This window comes from Amborella trichopoda, chromosome 4 (assembly GCF_054954075.1).
Source record: "Amborella trichopoda isolate Santa Cruz 75 chromosome 4, AtrichopodaSantaCruz75HAP2 v2.0, whole genome shotgun sequence".
Taxonomy (NCBI): domain Eukaryota; kingdom Viridiplantae; phylum Streptophyta; class Magnoliopsida; order Amborellales; family Amborellaceae; genus Amborella; species Amborella trichopoda.
Genome location: NC_142339.1, coordinates 8328044 through 8344130, shown reverse-complemented (window position 1 = coordinate 8344130; position 16087 = coordinate 8328044). Strand labels below are relative to the sequence as shown.

The 16087-nt window shown below is 35.9% G+C and overlaps 1 protein-coding gene across 1 annotated transcript; it reads left to right on the top strand.

The window, feature by feature from the left end:
• The first annotated feature begins 1581 nt into the window (after positions 1 to 1581).
• LOC18442860 (uncharacterized) lies at positions 1582 to 3908 on the top strand. The gene is made up of 2 exons (XM_006853070.4): positions 1582 to 1937; positions 3192 to 3908. Exons 1-2 carry the CDS (start codon positions 1740 to 1742, stop codon positions 3528 to 3530), a joined length of 537 nt encoding a protein of 178 aa, XP_006853132.1. The 5' UTR covers positions 1582 to 1739; the 3' UTR covers positions 3531 to 3908.
• The last annotated feature ends 12179 nt before the right edge of the window (positions 3909 to 16087 follow it).

Sequence of the window (16087 nt, the reverse complement as noted above, 5' to 3'; positions counted from 1 at the left end):
GGGTGACCATTAATGAAACCCTAGTTTTTGGTTTCTCTTTCCCTCTCTCTTTTGTTTTTGACAAAATTCTTTATAATTATCGTTTCCTATTACAGGAAGCTAGTGTTTAGAGCAAGAAACTTATTGTCTAGAAGTCCTAATATCTTTGATGAACTAAACCTACTTTTGCCTGCTATTTAGTAGCATTTTTCCTTTACCTTGTCTTTTTTTTTTCCATAACTTTTGGTAAATTTTCTGGTGGAGTTTTTTTTTCTGGGTTTTATTTTGGGTTGTATTTTCATTTTGGGTAAGTTTACTAAAGAGTGTCTTTTGTTGGTACATTTCAAGTTTTTTGTACTTTTATCACTTTAGATTAATTTTCTTAGGGATATTTTATGGTTTTGCATTTTTTTAGCCAACCTTTCTTCAATATGCACCAGGGGTGCCAGGGAATCGGGCCAACGTTGGCCCTGTGATGGACCTTATATCCCCGAACTAGTCCCTGCCCTCGCCCTGTTAGGCTTGGGTAGGGCCAAAAACAGAACAAGAAATTAAAAAGAAACAATTAGGCCCGGCTCCCTCGCCACAGTTTTTGGCCCAGGCCTTACTTTTTGGAGACAGGCCTGGGCTGGCCGTAGTTTGTAGGGCCGGGCTACCCAGCCCATTACTAACCTTTATGTTGGAAGACCCAAGTTTTGAACTTCTTTTATGAATATTTTTCGTTTTATCAGTGAAATTTCAAGGCTCTGGTTATAAATTTCAAGGCAATTTTTCAGGGTTTAGAGGGGATTTCCCCTCTTTGCAGAACATTCCAAAAAAAAATCTGGCACATTGCATTTGAGACAAATGGGTTGGGCTTTCACTATTCTAAGTGGTTTCTCATAAACTTCAATCCATTTCAAAATAAGCTTCATGCCAGTTGAGTTCGCTGGACTGCCCATCTCTCCATCTACTAACTGCATTCAAATCCTGTAGAAACCAAGTTACCCTCTTATTTGTTCAATATATCCAAGATGCCGTGGCATGCAGTCAGAGCTCGAGCAACGGTCCGGATCACGCTCCGGTACATCAAACGGTTCAAGATACATGCTATCCTCCTAGGGTTTCAATCTTGACCATCCCATTTAAGGCGGTAGTTCAGATATCTACGCCAGTTCTTGGGGGTCTGATGGTCCAATCCTTTGAAGTACATGCATGACGTAGAGGTCATTTTTCTCCTCTTATCCAAAAACAGATGATGGGCGACATAGATATTTTTCTGCAACTCAAGTGCCTTATAGAGCATAGGAGAGAGAAACTAAACAAGTTAGAGAGAGATACTGAACAGGTTAAAGAGAGAGAGAGAGAGAGAGAGAGAGAGAGAGTGAAGAGACGCAACAAACTAATTCAATTTCCAGTGAGGAGAGAGAGAGAGAAATGATGATCAAAGAGAGAAGTTTGAAACCAACCATGCAGCACAAACTCTTAAATTTGCATCTGAAAGAGAAAGAGGAGAGAGACTGAAGTTAATAAAACCAACCATGCGACCTGAACTATTTAATTTCCTTAAAGACTGGGGCCCTACGATGCCTTTTAAAGCCCCCCACATAGATTCTCCATCGCACTTCTCTTCCCACAGAAGCCAAGAGAGAGAAAGCAGTAGACATTCTCCAGAGAGAGAGAGAGAGAGAGAGATGAACTCATGTTATAAACCCACCTCTGTCGTTCTCTCTGCAACATAAGCATGAATAGGAGGTGTTAGAGAGAGAGACTGTAACGCCATGGTTTCCTTCCCCATGCAAAGCTCTGGAGATCATGAAAAGAGAGAATTGGAGAAGAACACAGCATCAATCAACAACAACAAGAGGAGATGGGATGATTTAGAACTACAGTTGGAGCACAAGGCTACCCCCATAGATGTAGAGCTCCACTTAGAGAGGCCACTCCCTCGAGAATGGCAACAGTGCCTCGACCTTCAGGTAAACCCTTCTCTCTCTAAACTCCACTCTTTCTCTCTCTAAAATTCTTTCTCCAGAATTCTCTCTATAAGCTATTTTCCCACCCAATTTATATGGTCTTAAATCAAAATACAAATCGATTTGTTTTTGCGCACCTGTTTCCACTGTCTCTCTCTCTCTCTCTCTCTCTCACGCACAAAAATAGGACACTTCCATCAACTGGACTAGAATTGGGGTATTTTGGTCATTAAAAGAAATTTACTGGGCCGCTTTATTTCATTTTTGAGGAGCACAAAAGTATATAAGGGAACCTGACTCTTTAATGTTGGGTTCCTCTATCGTTTCATTATTTACTTCAATCAAACAAAATTGCTCCAACTACAATGAGAAAAATAAAGCTTTTGATATTTGATTCTTGTGTTGGAGAATGATCTTCTAGTAATCACCACTCTTTCAGTTGGTTGATTCTATCACTTTCATTGTCGATTATTTACAATAAAACATTATTTTATTTGTTTTTGGTACAAGGTCACGACCACTCCTTGTCATTAGATATGAAATCAAGTGACTATAATCACAAACTAAAGTTTGAAAATGTCTTTTTTAACACTTTGAACACGATCAATAGCATACCTTTAACCCTCAAATTAGACATCAAATGACTAAAAATAGTTGTGACCTTATACAAAAGTTAAATATTCTTCCTGCTTGCTTTTCTTAACAAAATGAGGGATGACTTCTATCAAAATTCGATTAATATTGAAGTAATCCTGTTGAAGCCCTGCCTATAATCTTCATCTACGCATGGTTGGCATAGGATCTTCCACCCCCAAGATTTATTCTGTTAACATTTAATATTTCATTATTGTACACTGTTGAATTACTCGAAGGAAAATCGTTTCATGTGGTGGGGACCGCATTTCTACATTTGCGTTCTCCATAGTATAAAGCTTCCACATAAAGATGGATGCAAATAGGTCGTTCATCTAAAATTAATTGAATCTAACAATCCAAATGTTTTTTTGATAGAATTAGTTTTTTTTAATTTTTTTATATTCATGATCTACATGTTAGAGATTAGATGTCCTTAAAATTAGGTCCAAAAATCCGTCTCAAAAATAGATTTTTAAGAGGTTGACTCAATTGTACATGGACTCATAAAAACCGTATCCTTACTTGAATAACATGAAATGAAAAAAATTAAAATTTATTTTTGTATTTCAAAAATTACATGTGCATAGTAATCTCTATAACTTTTTATTTGATACTGAGCAGTCAGGGGAGATACACTTCTACAACATAAGGACTCAAAAGAGAACATGGAAGGACCCAAGAGAGGCACCCCATCCCTCTATGCGTCTCGACCTGGAGCTCAACCTCACATTGCCTGAAAATGATGGCGACCACCTGAAAAGGCCAAAAACCGATGATCCTAAGCATTTTCCGGCCACCGAAATGGTCGCCACTCCATGTTTCAGATGCCACATGCTAGTGGTGCTCTGCAAGTCCTCACCCACTTGCCCTAATTGCAAATTCTTGCACCCTTTGGAACAGAAAAAGGAACCCAATTTGCCATTTCGCCAAACCATGAGTCTACTTTGTTGCGAGGACTAAGGCACTAGCACAAGGGCCATCTTTCCTTGAAAATAACTAAAATGCCCCTAGAACAACAGAAAGAAAATATAAATCGTACATAAGTGATTTACCTTAGGTTGGAAGTGATGCAAGAGTGTCTTTACAAAGATCTATAAGGGTAGTTTGGTTTTGTTGTGTCAATATAAATGACCTGAGGTGGACTCTATGGTTTTTGAGAAGGCTTAACTGGTCATATCTGAAATATGTTAGGGTAGTCATACAAAAGGCTTGTAAGTATGGTGCATGGTGGTGCAGTGGAGGAGGGCTTATGTTAATATTGGTTTTGGTATATCATTGTAAATGGCCTGGCCTAAAAAAAAAATAGCAAATATGAAAAGAAAGAAACCTGTTCAAGTACTTTTTTCCTGGATTATTTTCATGTTTTCTATAAAACCCTAGTTCATTTTTACTTCATTATATGGCAATATAGAATTATCCTTTATTTTGGGGTTGATCAATGGGAAAGGGTCGACTATCTATGTTAGGAATAGAATTCATCTGTGTTATATTATGTTAGTGGGGAAGGGGTCATCTATCTGCATTAGAAATAGAATTCAAGACATCATACTGTGGCATCCATTAGTGTGCCGCTTATGCCTTCAATTATTTCTAAGTATAAAAAGAGCTTCTCTTCCTTGTTTCTACTCTTTTATGGGTCATTTGGATTTTTTATTTCCCAGACTTAAATATGCATCAAAACTTGGGTATGCAGATTCTAGTATACATAAATTCTAGTTTTAGCAACATTTTTGTTTGGGTAGCTTTTAGAAAAGTAATTATATACAATGAGACCATTTCTTTTTATTCCAATAGGTCACAATCACTCCTACTCGTTAGAAGCCAAATTGGATGGCTTGAGCTAGTCACGAAGTCCGAGGCTTTTATTTTATTTTTAACTTTTAAGTCTTTTCAATAACATTCTTACAACCCTTAATTTAAAATCTCAGAGACATGAGTGATTGTGACTTTTTTGTACAAAAAGTAAAAGAAAAAATTTATATAGGGTTGAGGCTCTAAACAATTAAATTCGAGCCTACATTAAAAATTTCACTAGAAACAATTAAATTCGAGCCTACATTAAAAATTTCACTAGAAAAAGTTGTTTTGATGTGTAAATATCTTCAAATTGATCATCTCGACATCCGGATGCATGAACATGAGAAAAAAATGGATTTCAAGTTTTGGAAAGAGTACATCTTGTAGTATGTTTTTGGACCGTCAATTTTTAAGATTTTCAAGCATTCATAGATATGCTCAAACTACACTATTTTTTAAGCTTTAAATTTTATAATTAGATATGAAAATATATTTTAAGGATTTCACAAAGATTTCCAGTATTAAAACCGTATTACTCGACACAAATTGAAGGTGGGCTCTACTTTGATTGTTTAGATCCTCGATTCTTTACAAACCGCACCCAAGAGTAAATGGTCTCTTTTGTACAGTGTTTCTTTAGAAAAGCCTAGTGTATGACAAATCTCATGTTGACTACGTCAAAGTTCAAAACCAAGTCTTAGCAGTTTGTTGGTGAACCAGTTTAGCTGTGTATTTTATAAGTTAACCATTACATATTATCATGTATCCAACAAAACAGGTATCCTGGAAATAAGACATCCATAACATAAATAACAAATTAAATGATTCGTATCTTATATTGTAGATCATTTGAGACATCCATTACATAAATAACAAATTAAATGATTCGTATCTTATATTGTAGATTATTTGGAGTCAAATTAATGTAAGTACAACTTTTGAAAAACAGCCACCACAAACTTTCTTGGTTAACAAACCAAGATCAAATAGTAGTTAACAATGTGATGTTCAAGGGATACTACTAACGTGAGGATCAGTCATCTAATAGAGAACATGAGTGCATAAACCACAAAATGATACAAAAGCACCTTCAATTACTTTGAAAATTAAGCAAAATGATATAAAAGCACCTATGCAGCGTCGGGACATAGAGAAAAAGCTAACACACTGAACAACAAGAAAGAGAACAAAGCACATAAAAGCAAGGGTCCTGAAAGAGCAAAAACCAAACATGAGTAAAGTTAAAGAACGCATACCAAACACGCTCAACAATGAAGAATGACTGACATAATGAACTAAATAATGCACTAGAGAGAGAGAGAAAGCACAACCAAACAGCAAAACAATGAAAAAATATTCACCACATTTGGAAAATGAGAGTATGCATACCAGAAATATTGATAAGAGAGAAATAAATAGATACAATATAAGGGAAAAAACAACAAAAAGATGGAGAGGGGGAGGGGAGAGAGTGTGTGTGAAAAGTACTAGATAGGGAAATACCAAGGAGAGACCACCTGAATGAGGTTTGGGGGAGAAAAGGAAGACCTACTTTTTTCCATGAACCAAGTCATCCCCAATGTACACCCAATCTTTTTTTTATATAGAAAATTACTAATGAAACCTGAAGATAAAAACAATGTCTAAATCATGATCATCATCATTATCATCATCAGATTCTTATCCCAACTATTTGGGGTTGTTTACATATCGTATTCTGTCATTCTACTCTATCAAGGGTCATACCTTTAGTCCCCATATCTCTTCTTATTACTTCCATCCATATTCATTTGGGCCTTCCACTGGCACTTTTAGGGCTTTACACTTGAAGCAAATGGCATCCCCTAACTATTGTTGTATTGGGTCTATGCTGGACATGGCCTGCCCACTTAAGTTTATTTTCCCTCTTTAGATTATGATTGAAGCCATATCTAAGTTCCCTTGAATGTATTTATTTTGAATTTTATCCGTTCTTGTCGTGCCACTCATCCATTTCAACATCATCATCTCAGCTATATTCATCCTATATGTATGTTATTTTTTTACGGCCCAACATTATGTCCTATAAAGCAAAGTTGGTCTCACAAATGTCCAATAGAACTTTCCCTTCAGTTTCATTAGCACGTGGCAGTCACATAAAACTCCAGGTGTACATCTTCACTTCCTTCACCCAGCTCTAATTCTACGTGTGAAATCTTCCTCAATCTCTCATTTTTATTAGATTATCGAGCTAAGGTATAAAAAATACTCTTTTTAGGTATTTGCTAATCATCAATCTTAATTACTTCCTCGTTTCTACTTCTATCATTACTAAATTTTCATTCCATATATTCTGCCTTAGTCCGGCTAATTTTAAAACTTTTAGATTTTTTTTTAGTATCTTTCAAAGATATAACTTTGTGTTGACACCATTTCTTGTCTTATTGAACAAAACTATAAAATTAATAAACTATGAAATATGCAAACAACATATACTATGGTACTTCATCTTGTAGGTTCTTAATTAACTCATCTATAACTAAAACAAAAAGATATGGGCTCAATACGAACTCTCGATGTACACCTATTATCATTGAAAACTCACTTGTCTCTCTACAAGTTGTCTCCACATTTGTTTACATTTTGAAAAGTTATAAAATATGCTCATAATGATGTTTTGGGGCTTCCTTTGTTTTAATCGTGGCTTATGTTTTTTACTGATTCATTCCTTGTATCCCTGAAGCTGGTAGGGAAAACGCTAATGCATTTGAAAGAAATAAGAGGTAGTTAGGTTAAATGTTGGTTCATGGGTCTCTCTGGCTTTTGAGGTTGAAAGTTTCGGTATGAAGAGTGTTCCCATGAAACAAATACAGGTGGTGTGATGAGCTTTTTAATAAGGCTGCGGTTTGTATAGAGCCTAGGCTCTAAACAATCAAATTAGAGCCTACCTTCAAATATTGGCGAGAAATATAGTTTCAATACTGAAAATATTTGTGATAGCTTTAAAATATATTTTTATTTTTATTTATAAAGTATAAAACTTCAAAAATAGTGTAGATCGACATATCTATGAAAACTTAAAAATCTTGAAAATTGACGGTCCAAAAATGTGTTACAAGATACATTATTTCGAAAACAAAACTTGAAATCTATTGTTTTCTCATATTCATGCATCTAACCTCTTCCTCTGAAATTTTTTAGGTAGTCTCAAATTTAATTGTTTAGAGCCTCAGCTCCATATAAACTTTTTCCTTTGAAGAATAACTTTTACTATTTTGGAAAGGGTACGGTTTGTATAGAGCCGAGGGTCTAAACAATCAAAGTAGAGCCCCACCTTCAAATAGTCTTGAGAAATGTGGTTTCAATATTGGAAATCTTTGTGATAGTTTTAAATATATTTTCACTTCTAATTATAAAATTTAAAGATTAAAAATTGTATAGATCGAGCAAATTTATAGAATCTTGAAAATTGAAAGATAAAAAATGAATTACAAAATGCACTATTTCCAAACCTTGAAATTCATTTTTTTCTATGTTCATGCATCTTGATAAAGAGATCGTCAATTTGAGGATATTTGAGAATAAACAACCTCTTCTAATGAAATTTTTGAGGTACGCTCTAATTTGATTGTTTAGAGCCTTAACTCTATATAAATTGTTTCCTTTTAAAAAATCCGAAAGGAAAATACATCCGTGCTGAATGTAAATAACACCTGTCATATAATGTCCATATGCATTGCCACCGCAAATGTCGTCTATTCACTGGGATGAAAACACTCACATGCACACGCGCAAAACTCGCGTGATGCAAAAACAACCACACATGCTTGCAAACCTCAAAAGTTATGGACAAGGATATTTTATTTGGTCAAAAAGTTTCAATTTATCTTTATTTATTCAGAAAAGAGAAAACAGGGAGGGGTGGAGAGAACTTTTGAGAGTTTGAACTCATGGATCCATTGTCGCTCAATGGACTATAGGAGCAACTATCTTGGAGCATTTTATGAAATCTATCTAAATCCTTTCATTTGAGTTGATCATGGGGACGACAAAAACGTAACCAAAATTTCTTCACATAAAAAAGTCCCCATATTTATTTGTCAAAAACAAAAAGAAACAGTCCCCATATTTTTTCGGGATTACAACACACCTAATTCTGATCTCAAGTTACACCACCAATTATGCGCATAAGGAAGAATTAAAAATGCAGTGATAAAATGGAAAGGAAAGCAGTGCTCACAATAATAATCTAATCCTATAAAATGGTCTCCAATATTTGGGCCATAGTGCATGGTTCTGGGAATACCAACGGGTGCATCTAGCTAAGGGGTATTCATTACCTAAATCTTTTAATAATATTTTATTCTGCTTTCTATTAATTTAAAAATAAAAAATATCATCATCATTATCATCAAACTCTTTATCAACTATTTGGAGTCGGCTATACTAATCTTGGCCTATTATTCTGCTTTATCAATGGTCATATTCTTAGTGAGGCCACAAGTCCCTATATATTTTTTTACTAATTCCAACCATCTCCTTTTGGACCTATCCTTTGCCCATTTTTAGCCTTCCACATTAACCACTTGCACCTCCTAACAAATGATGTGTTGAGTCTGCATTGCACATGGCCTGCCCACTTAAGTCTGTTTTCTCTCATCTTATGACCTATTGGAGTCACACCTAAGTTAATGTATTCATTTTGAATTCTATCTCTTCTTTTCTTTCCATTCGTTCATTTCAATATCCTCATATCATCCACACTCATCTGATGGATATGTTGTTTCTTGACCACCCAACATTCTGCCTCATAAGGCAATGTTGATCTTATAGCTATCCTATAGAACTTCCTCTTCAGCTTCATCAGTACGTGGTGGTCACATAAAACTCTAATTGTACATCTCCAGTTCCCCCACCTAGCTTGTCGAGACAACCTGGTGTATTCTTGATATCTGCATAAAAAGCCAACTTTCTTAAAAGACGTGGATTTTCCTTAACCAGGCATCATTGTTTCATATTGTGTACTCTTCAATATAGACCGTTATCATGTACAATTCTATATATTTATACAAAAGAGCCATAAAAGGGCCATAATAATAAAGATTAATTCTCCCTTCATGAATGTAGACCCAATCAGCCGAACCACGTAAATTCTTGTGTGCTAATTTTCTCTCTCATACTCTTAACATGGTATCAGAGAGAGGATTCGGTCTATCAGGTTGATCGTGTGTACCACTGCCTACACCGTTTCTTTTTCTTTGACTGAAATTTTATTGTCTTATTTCGATTGATTGTTTTGACAGATCTTGAGAACTCTTTTGGGCTTTTTTTGTGGTCCGAAGATCTTCACTTGTCTTTCTCTCTCTACCCGATGGCAATTTGCTTCTCCAATCTACTTGCACCTTGTCTTTCTCTCTCTACCCTGCATCAATTTCCTTCTCCAATTTCCCTCACGCTGCGTCTTGCAGCCATCCCTATATTGGCCTAACAAGCCTTATCCTGGTTCACCAGATTTGTTACGCCTACTATATTTTTTGGTGTAGGCATGGATTTTTCAGATCGATCTTGATTCTAAACTGCACCGACCGTTCAATGAGATCTTGCTCAATTGGGATTTTTTTATTATTTTAGAGAGAGAATATGGACTGGTATCATTGGGAATGGCTTCCTATTAGGTTCCTTGGTTTCTTGGGTCACTGTGATTTTTAGAATAAGAGCCAAAGGAGGTGGTGCAAGCAACAATGTCAAGAAACCTTCGGATATGGGCAATTGCTAGCTCCTCTGTCTAGTCATCTTCAACAATGGCGAGAACGCAGGGCCTGAGGGAGATGATATCCACTTGATTTCTAGCCATAAGGGCCGACAGGTTGCCTATACTTTTCTGGCGCGTTTTTGATTGCCGGCTATTTTTCTGGCGAATTTTTTGGGGTACCGATTGTTTCCAGCGAGGTGAAAGGAGATCTACACTCTCCCTCAGATGTTGGCTCTGTGAACTCTTTGGTTTTTGTTTTAAGTCGATCTTTTTCTCTGGTGGTTTCTTTTCTGAGATCTACATTCTTCTATTAAGCAATCAATGAGATCTACATTCTTCTATTAAGCAATCAATGATCCATTAAGCATGTGGTCTCTTTTCTCATAAATTTGTGGTGGACCCCTGAGACCACATTATTTCAAGAATGCAATATTCTTATTCAAAGATTTTTTGGGCTATGTTGTGCACCTCGCCAACCTCCCCTCTTGGATTTTTGGGTATTATTTTTCGGTATTTTTTTTGTTTGGCTCAATGAGGACTTTCTTCATTCTTTTTTTATTTAACCATTGTATTTGTTCTCAAGGCTGAAAATACCAACAATAATGAGCCAAATCCCAACCTCATAATAACAACTGAATTATTAAAGGGAGGGGTTAATTATATTTTTTGTGCAAATTCTGCCAAATTATCTATTAGTGAAAAAGAAAAATTGGGATACATAAATGGGTTTATAAAATCAAGTACAAGAGTGATGGTAAAATTGAAAGGCACAAAGCTAACTTGGTTGCAAAAGTTACACAAACTTATGGCGAAGACTATAAAGAAACTTTTGCACCTATGGCCAAAATGAACTCTATTAGAGTTCTTCTTTCCAATTGCCACAAATTAAAATTGGCCCTTGTTCTAACTTGATGTTAAAAATTAATTTCTTCAAGGTGATTTAGAAGAAGAGATGTATATGGAAATAACACGTGGACATCGTAGAAAAAATTCAGATCTTATGTGCAAACTAAAGAAAGCAATATATGGCTTAAAACAATCTCCTAGGGCCTGGTATACCAAGTTAAGCAGTGCCTTATTAAATAATGGTTTTACTAGAAGTGTTGTTGATTCTTCTATGTTATAAAAGGAATTCCATCAGAATTGTTGTTGTATTGGTATATGTTGATGACAGTATAGTCACTGGGAGCCACATACAAGGGATTGATCAACTAAAGAAACATCTCGGCAATGTTTTTTATATTAAAGATTTAGGAAAATTAAGGTATTTCCTTGGCGTAAAAAATAATTGGTTATTGTGATGCAGAAAGGGCTGGTAACCCTTCAGATAGAAAATCTACTGCAGGTTTCTGCACTTTTGTTGGTGGAAATATTGTCACATGGAAACGTAAAAAGCAAAATGTTGTCACTAGATCCAGTGCTGAAGAAGAAAATCGTGCCATGGCATCACAACTTGTGAACTAAATTTGTTAAAATCCTTTCTCAATGACTTAGGTTTCAAGACAACCAAGCCAATACCATTATTTTGGGATAACCAAGCTGCAATCAATATTGCAACTAATCATGTTTTTATGAAACAACTAAATATACTGAAGTAAATTATCATTTTGTTAGGGAGAAGGTTCAAGCCGAGACGATTTCTATTCCTCATGTTAACAGTGAAAATCAACTTGCAGATATCTTCACTAAAACGGTTGGTAAGGAAAAATTCATCCGCGCTCTTGACAAGTTGGATTCATTCAATCTCTTCACACCAACTTGAGGGGGAGTGTTGGGACAACTTGGTGTATCAGTGATATCTGCATAAAAAGCAAGCTTTCCTAAAACACATTGATTTCCCTTAATCACGTTGATCATTGTTTCTTATTGTGGAATCTTCAATATAGAATGTTATCATGCACAATTCTATATATCTGTACCATAGAAGGGTCATAATAATATATATTAATTCTCCCTTCGTGGATGTAGGCCTAATCGGCCGAACCACATAAATTCTTGTGTGCTCATTTTCTCTCCCATACTCTTAACAGAGCTCTAATTCTAGGTATGGCATCTTCCTCAATCTCTCCATTTTTTTAGATTATCGGCAGGCTCGTTTGGTATTTCTTAGCCATCAATATTAACTACTTCCCCGTCTCTACTTCGATTATTACTAAACTTGAATTACATATATTTTGCCATAGTCCAACTAATTTTATAACTTTTATATTCTTGAGCATCCCTCCATACTTCTTTATGTTGATGCCGCTTTGGGTATCATCAATCAAACCTACATCATTTGTGAGTAACATACATCACAATACCTCATCTTGTAATTGCCTAGTTAAGTCGTCCATAACTCAGAAGGAGAGGTATGTGCTCAACACTAACCCCTGATATAGACCTAATGTAATTTAAAACTAACTCGTCTCTTGGCTAGTTATTCATACACTAGTTAATGCTCCCTCATACATGTCTCTCAAGTCAATATAGTATCTAGAGACTCATATATTTTCCATCACCTACTAAATCAAATCTCGAATATCTCTATCGTAAATTTTCTTTAGATCAATAAAGACCATGTGAAAGTTTTTTCCCTTTTTCCTGAACTTCTCAATTACTTGCCTAAGTAGGAAAATAGTATCGATTTGTTGATCTCCCTGGCATAAAACTGAATTAGTTTTCTAATACACTCATTTCATGCCTTTGCCATTGCTCAATCACTCTCTCGCGCAAGTTCGTAATGTGGCTAATAAGTTTGATCACTTAATAGTCCATAAAATTTTGCATGTCTCTTTTGTTCTTGTAAATAGGTACCACAATATTTTTCCTTCATTCATCTGACATTTTCTTTGTTCTCAACACCTTGTTAAATATCTTGGTCAACCAGTCAATACCGATCTCTCCCATACATTTTCAGATATCTATTGGAATATCATCTAGTCTTAAATCCTTTCCTATCTTCATCCTCCTCGAAGCTCTTTTCACTTCCGATATCCTAATCGACAAATGTATCTATGACCTCCTCTCTCATTTATGTTTACGGTTCCTTCTACCATTGTGTTCCCATTGTGTATGTCATTCAATAATTTTTGAAAATAAACTCTCCATCTTTTATTGACCTCGTCATCCTTCACTAAGACTTTTTTACCCTCAAAATAAAAAATATTTTGAGCTAAAATCCCTAGACCAAACGCGAATGAAAACCCACACAACGTTGAATTAGGACTATCCATATTGATGAGCTTCAAATCTGGGAAATGTTGAAATTAGGCTTTTAGGCTTTTATTTAATTGCTCATATGATGCATGGAAAATATTACTTGAGAAACACTAAGTCACATGAATGGATACTACAACCGGTTGAAGGACCCCTGGCGAGGCAAATCTCACCACACTGGTTTGGACAAAACATATAGGGATGGGGTTGTTTATGTCAAAAATAAATTAAACTAGATATTTAAATTGATTGGGGTTGGGCCTGGCAATGGGATAGACAGCCTGATCCTGTCTTGAAAAAGAAGGCTAGGGCGACAAAATTTTTCTTGAGGGCCGGACCCAAGCCAAGGGCCATGCTTAGCTAGGCCTGGGCTTGTTTTTCCTCAAGTTTGTGCTTTGTTCTTTTGACTTGAGCAGACACAGCCCAACCGGGCCTAGGCCATTAGACCAAACCACCTATCCATAGCCCCAAGGAAGGGCCTAGGCATAACTCCAAGTTCTGGGCCCTAAGGTCCAAGGCCAGGCCCGAGAGACCCTTGGCCTAGCTCAGGCCCAACCCATTCCCTTCCGTATTTGGGGATGTGTCCGTTTTAAGTTTTTCTTCCAGCGACTAAACATCTTTGTTGAAAAGCTTGAAGAAGCGTTTTTAGTGTCGAAGCTAAGACCTTTGCACTTATATATCCCCTATTGGTCTAAAGTGCTTCATCTCCCCTTGTACATCGCCTATTGGTCTAAAGTGCTTCATCTCCACTGCTCAAAGAAATCAAATTTAGATATAAGTAAGATCATAGCCCATATGATCAAGATTCAAGACTAAGTCAAATTTTAAATATATTTAGAAATAAGAGATAAAAAGGTTGATATTCTTTGAAAACAAAAAGTGAACCAATTATTTCAAAAGGCACAAAGATTCAAATCGTATTCGAATTTTGGTTTAGATGCAAGTAAATCAATTGCTTCAAAAATCAGTTTAAATCAAATAAACACATTAAAAAATTGCTTCAAAAGAATCCCAAAATTTCTTGATGCCTTGGTTCCATTAAATAAGTCCTTAGATCCAAAAAAAAGAATATGTTATAAATCTTGTAGATCGGGTAAAAATAGTTAAGACTATAGTTTTGAGTAGACTGAAGTTTAGAGAGAGCGGGGGTTGAATAAAATTGTGATAACTTTTTTTTTTTTTTTTTCCTTTTTTTTTTTTTTTTCCTTTCTCTGGGTAGGGGATGGGTTTTCCAAGGTCTTATTGGCGTGTAGGAATGTTGGGTGAGTGTGACCATTAAAGGCCTTATGAGTGCTTGTAAAATTAAATAATATAGTGGAACATGAACTCAGTAGGAGTGTGGTCACTCGTGGACCATATTAAGCAAACGATGTTTGCTACTACCGGACTGTGCTTGACGGACTAAGCCAGTCGGTTGGGAAAAAACCATATTACCTGGGCATAGAGTATAAACTGATAAGGGTTCTAATGAGTCATCCCTTGATGAGGTCGGATTATGCCCGGATGAGTAAGCCAAGGGACTGTGCGACCCTTGTGTGTGATGGTGGCCTTCAGAGACGGGGGCCAAAGCCTCATTCACGTATCATCACACGGCATGCATATTGATAGAACGTTTTGAGAAAGCAAGCTACCTTTCAAGTTGAAGCGTATGCATGACTGAGAGTTATTCCTAAGCGTCATAAGAGCTATGGTCGCATCAGGTCTAGGTGACATTGGCCCGTTTTTAAGGGAGAACCTAAATCCACAGACAAGGATTGCAACTTTGGTGACCTACTAATAAGCCCCTGTATGAACAGTAGGTCATGAGAAACACTGTGTCAGTTTGATAAAGCAAGTGTAGTCTGTAGTCCACAGTTGAAGATCGAGTGCCCGAGTGTTTGATTGATTTAATTCCTAGACCATATAGGTCATTTTCCCATCCAATGAATTTAATTATGATTGTTTTATGATATATATGATTTTAGAATTATTATTTGAATTTTTTTAGATTATTGGATATTTTATTTATCAAATTTGAATTATAAAATCAAAGATATTAATTTTACATTTATTTAAATATTCAAATAAATTCTAAAATTATTTTATTGAGATTTAAAAATATTTAAAATTACAAGGGGCCTCATTGTATACAATGGGCCCACCATGGCCTAGATGGTGGGGCCCATGAGATCCTCTCATGGATCGCACGCCCCACCCATTTAGAAGCTTTTTATTTTTGTGATAAGTAATTTTGGCTTGTAGGCCAAGTTGCTACGTGTTTTGGGAAGCTATTGACTTGAGGAAGCTTTGAATGAATTTTTTAGAAAGCATAAGAAGGCTTGTGCATTATTTTGGTATGTACAATATTATATTTGAAATTATTTTATTTAATTTCTATTGATGGAAAAATGGTTTAGAAAATGGGGATAAAGGTTTTAGCACCTTCCATAATGTTGATGGCTCATCTATGGAATAGATGGTTCAAATCTCTCACCTCACAAGTCACCTAAGATTAATGGTTCACATTCAATCTCACAAGAAGAGGCAAGCCAAAGAAAACTTTAAATGACCTAAATCTTGTTAAAATCTTATCAAAAAGGGATTGTCTCTACCCAAAATCTCTACACTTTATCTTTCTATCTCTCTCTTAAGAAAGCTTCTCTCTCTCTCATGAAAGCCCAAAAGGGGTACGCCCCACTCTCTCATCTTTGATCTCTCTCTCTCACATTGTGAAAGAACCTAAGGGTTTAGGCTATGGAGTTCTTCTCTCTCTCATCTCTCAATTATGGATTTATGACTAAGGGTTTTAGGA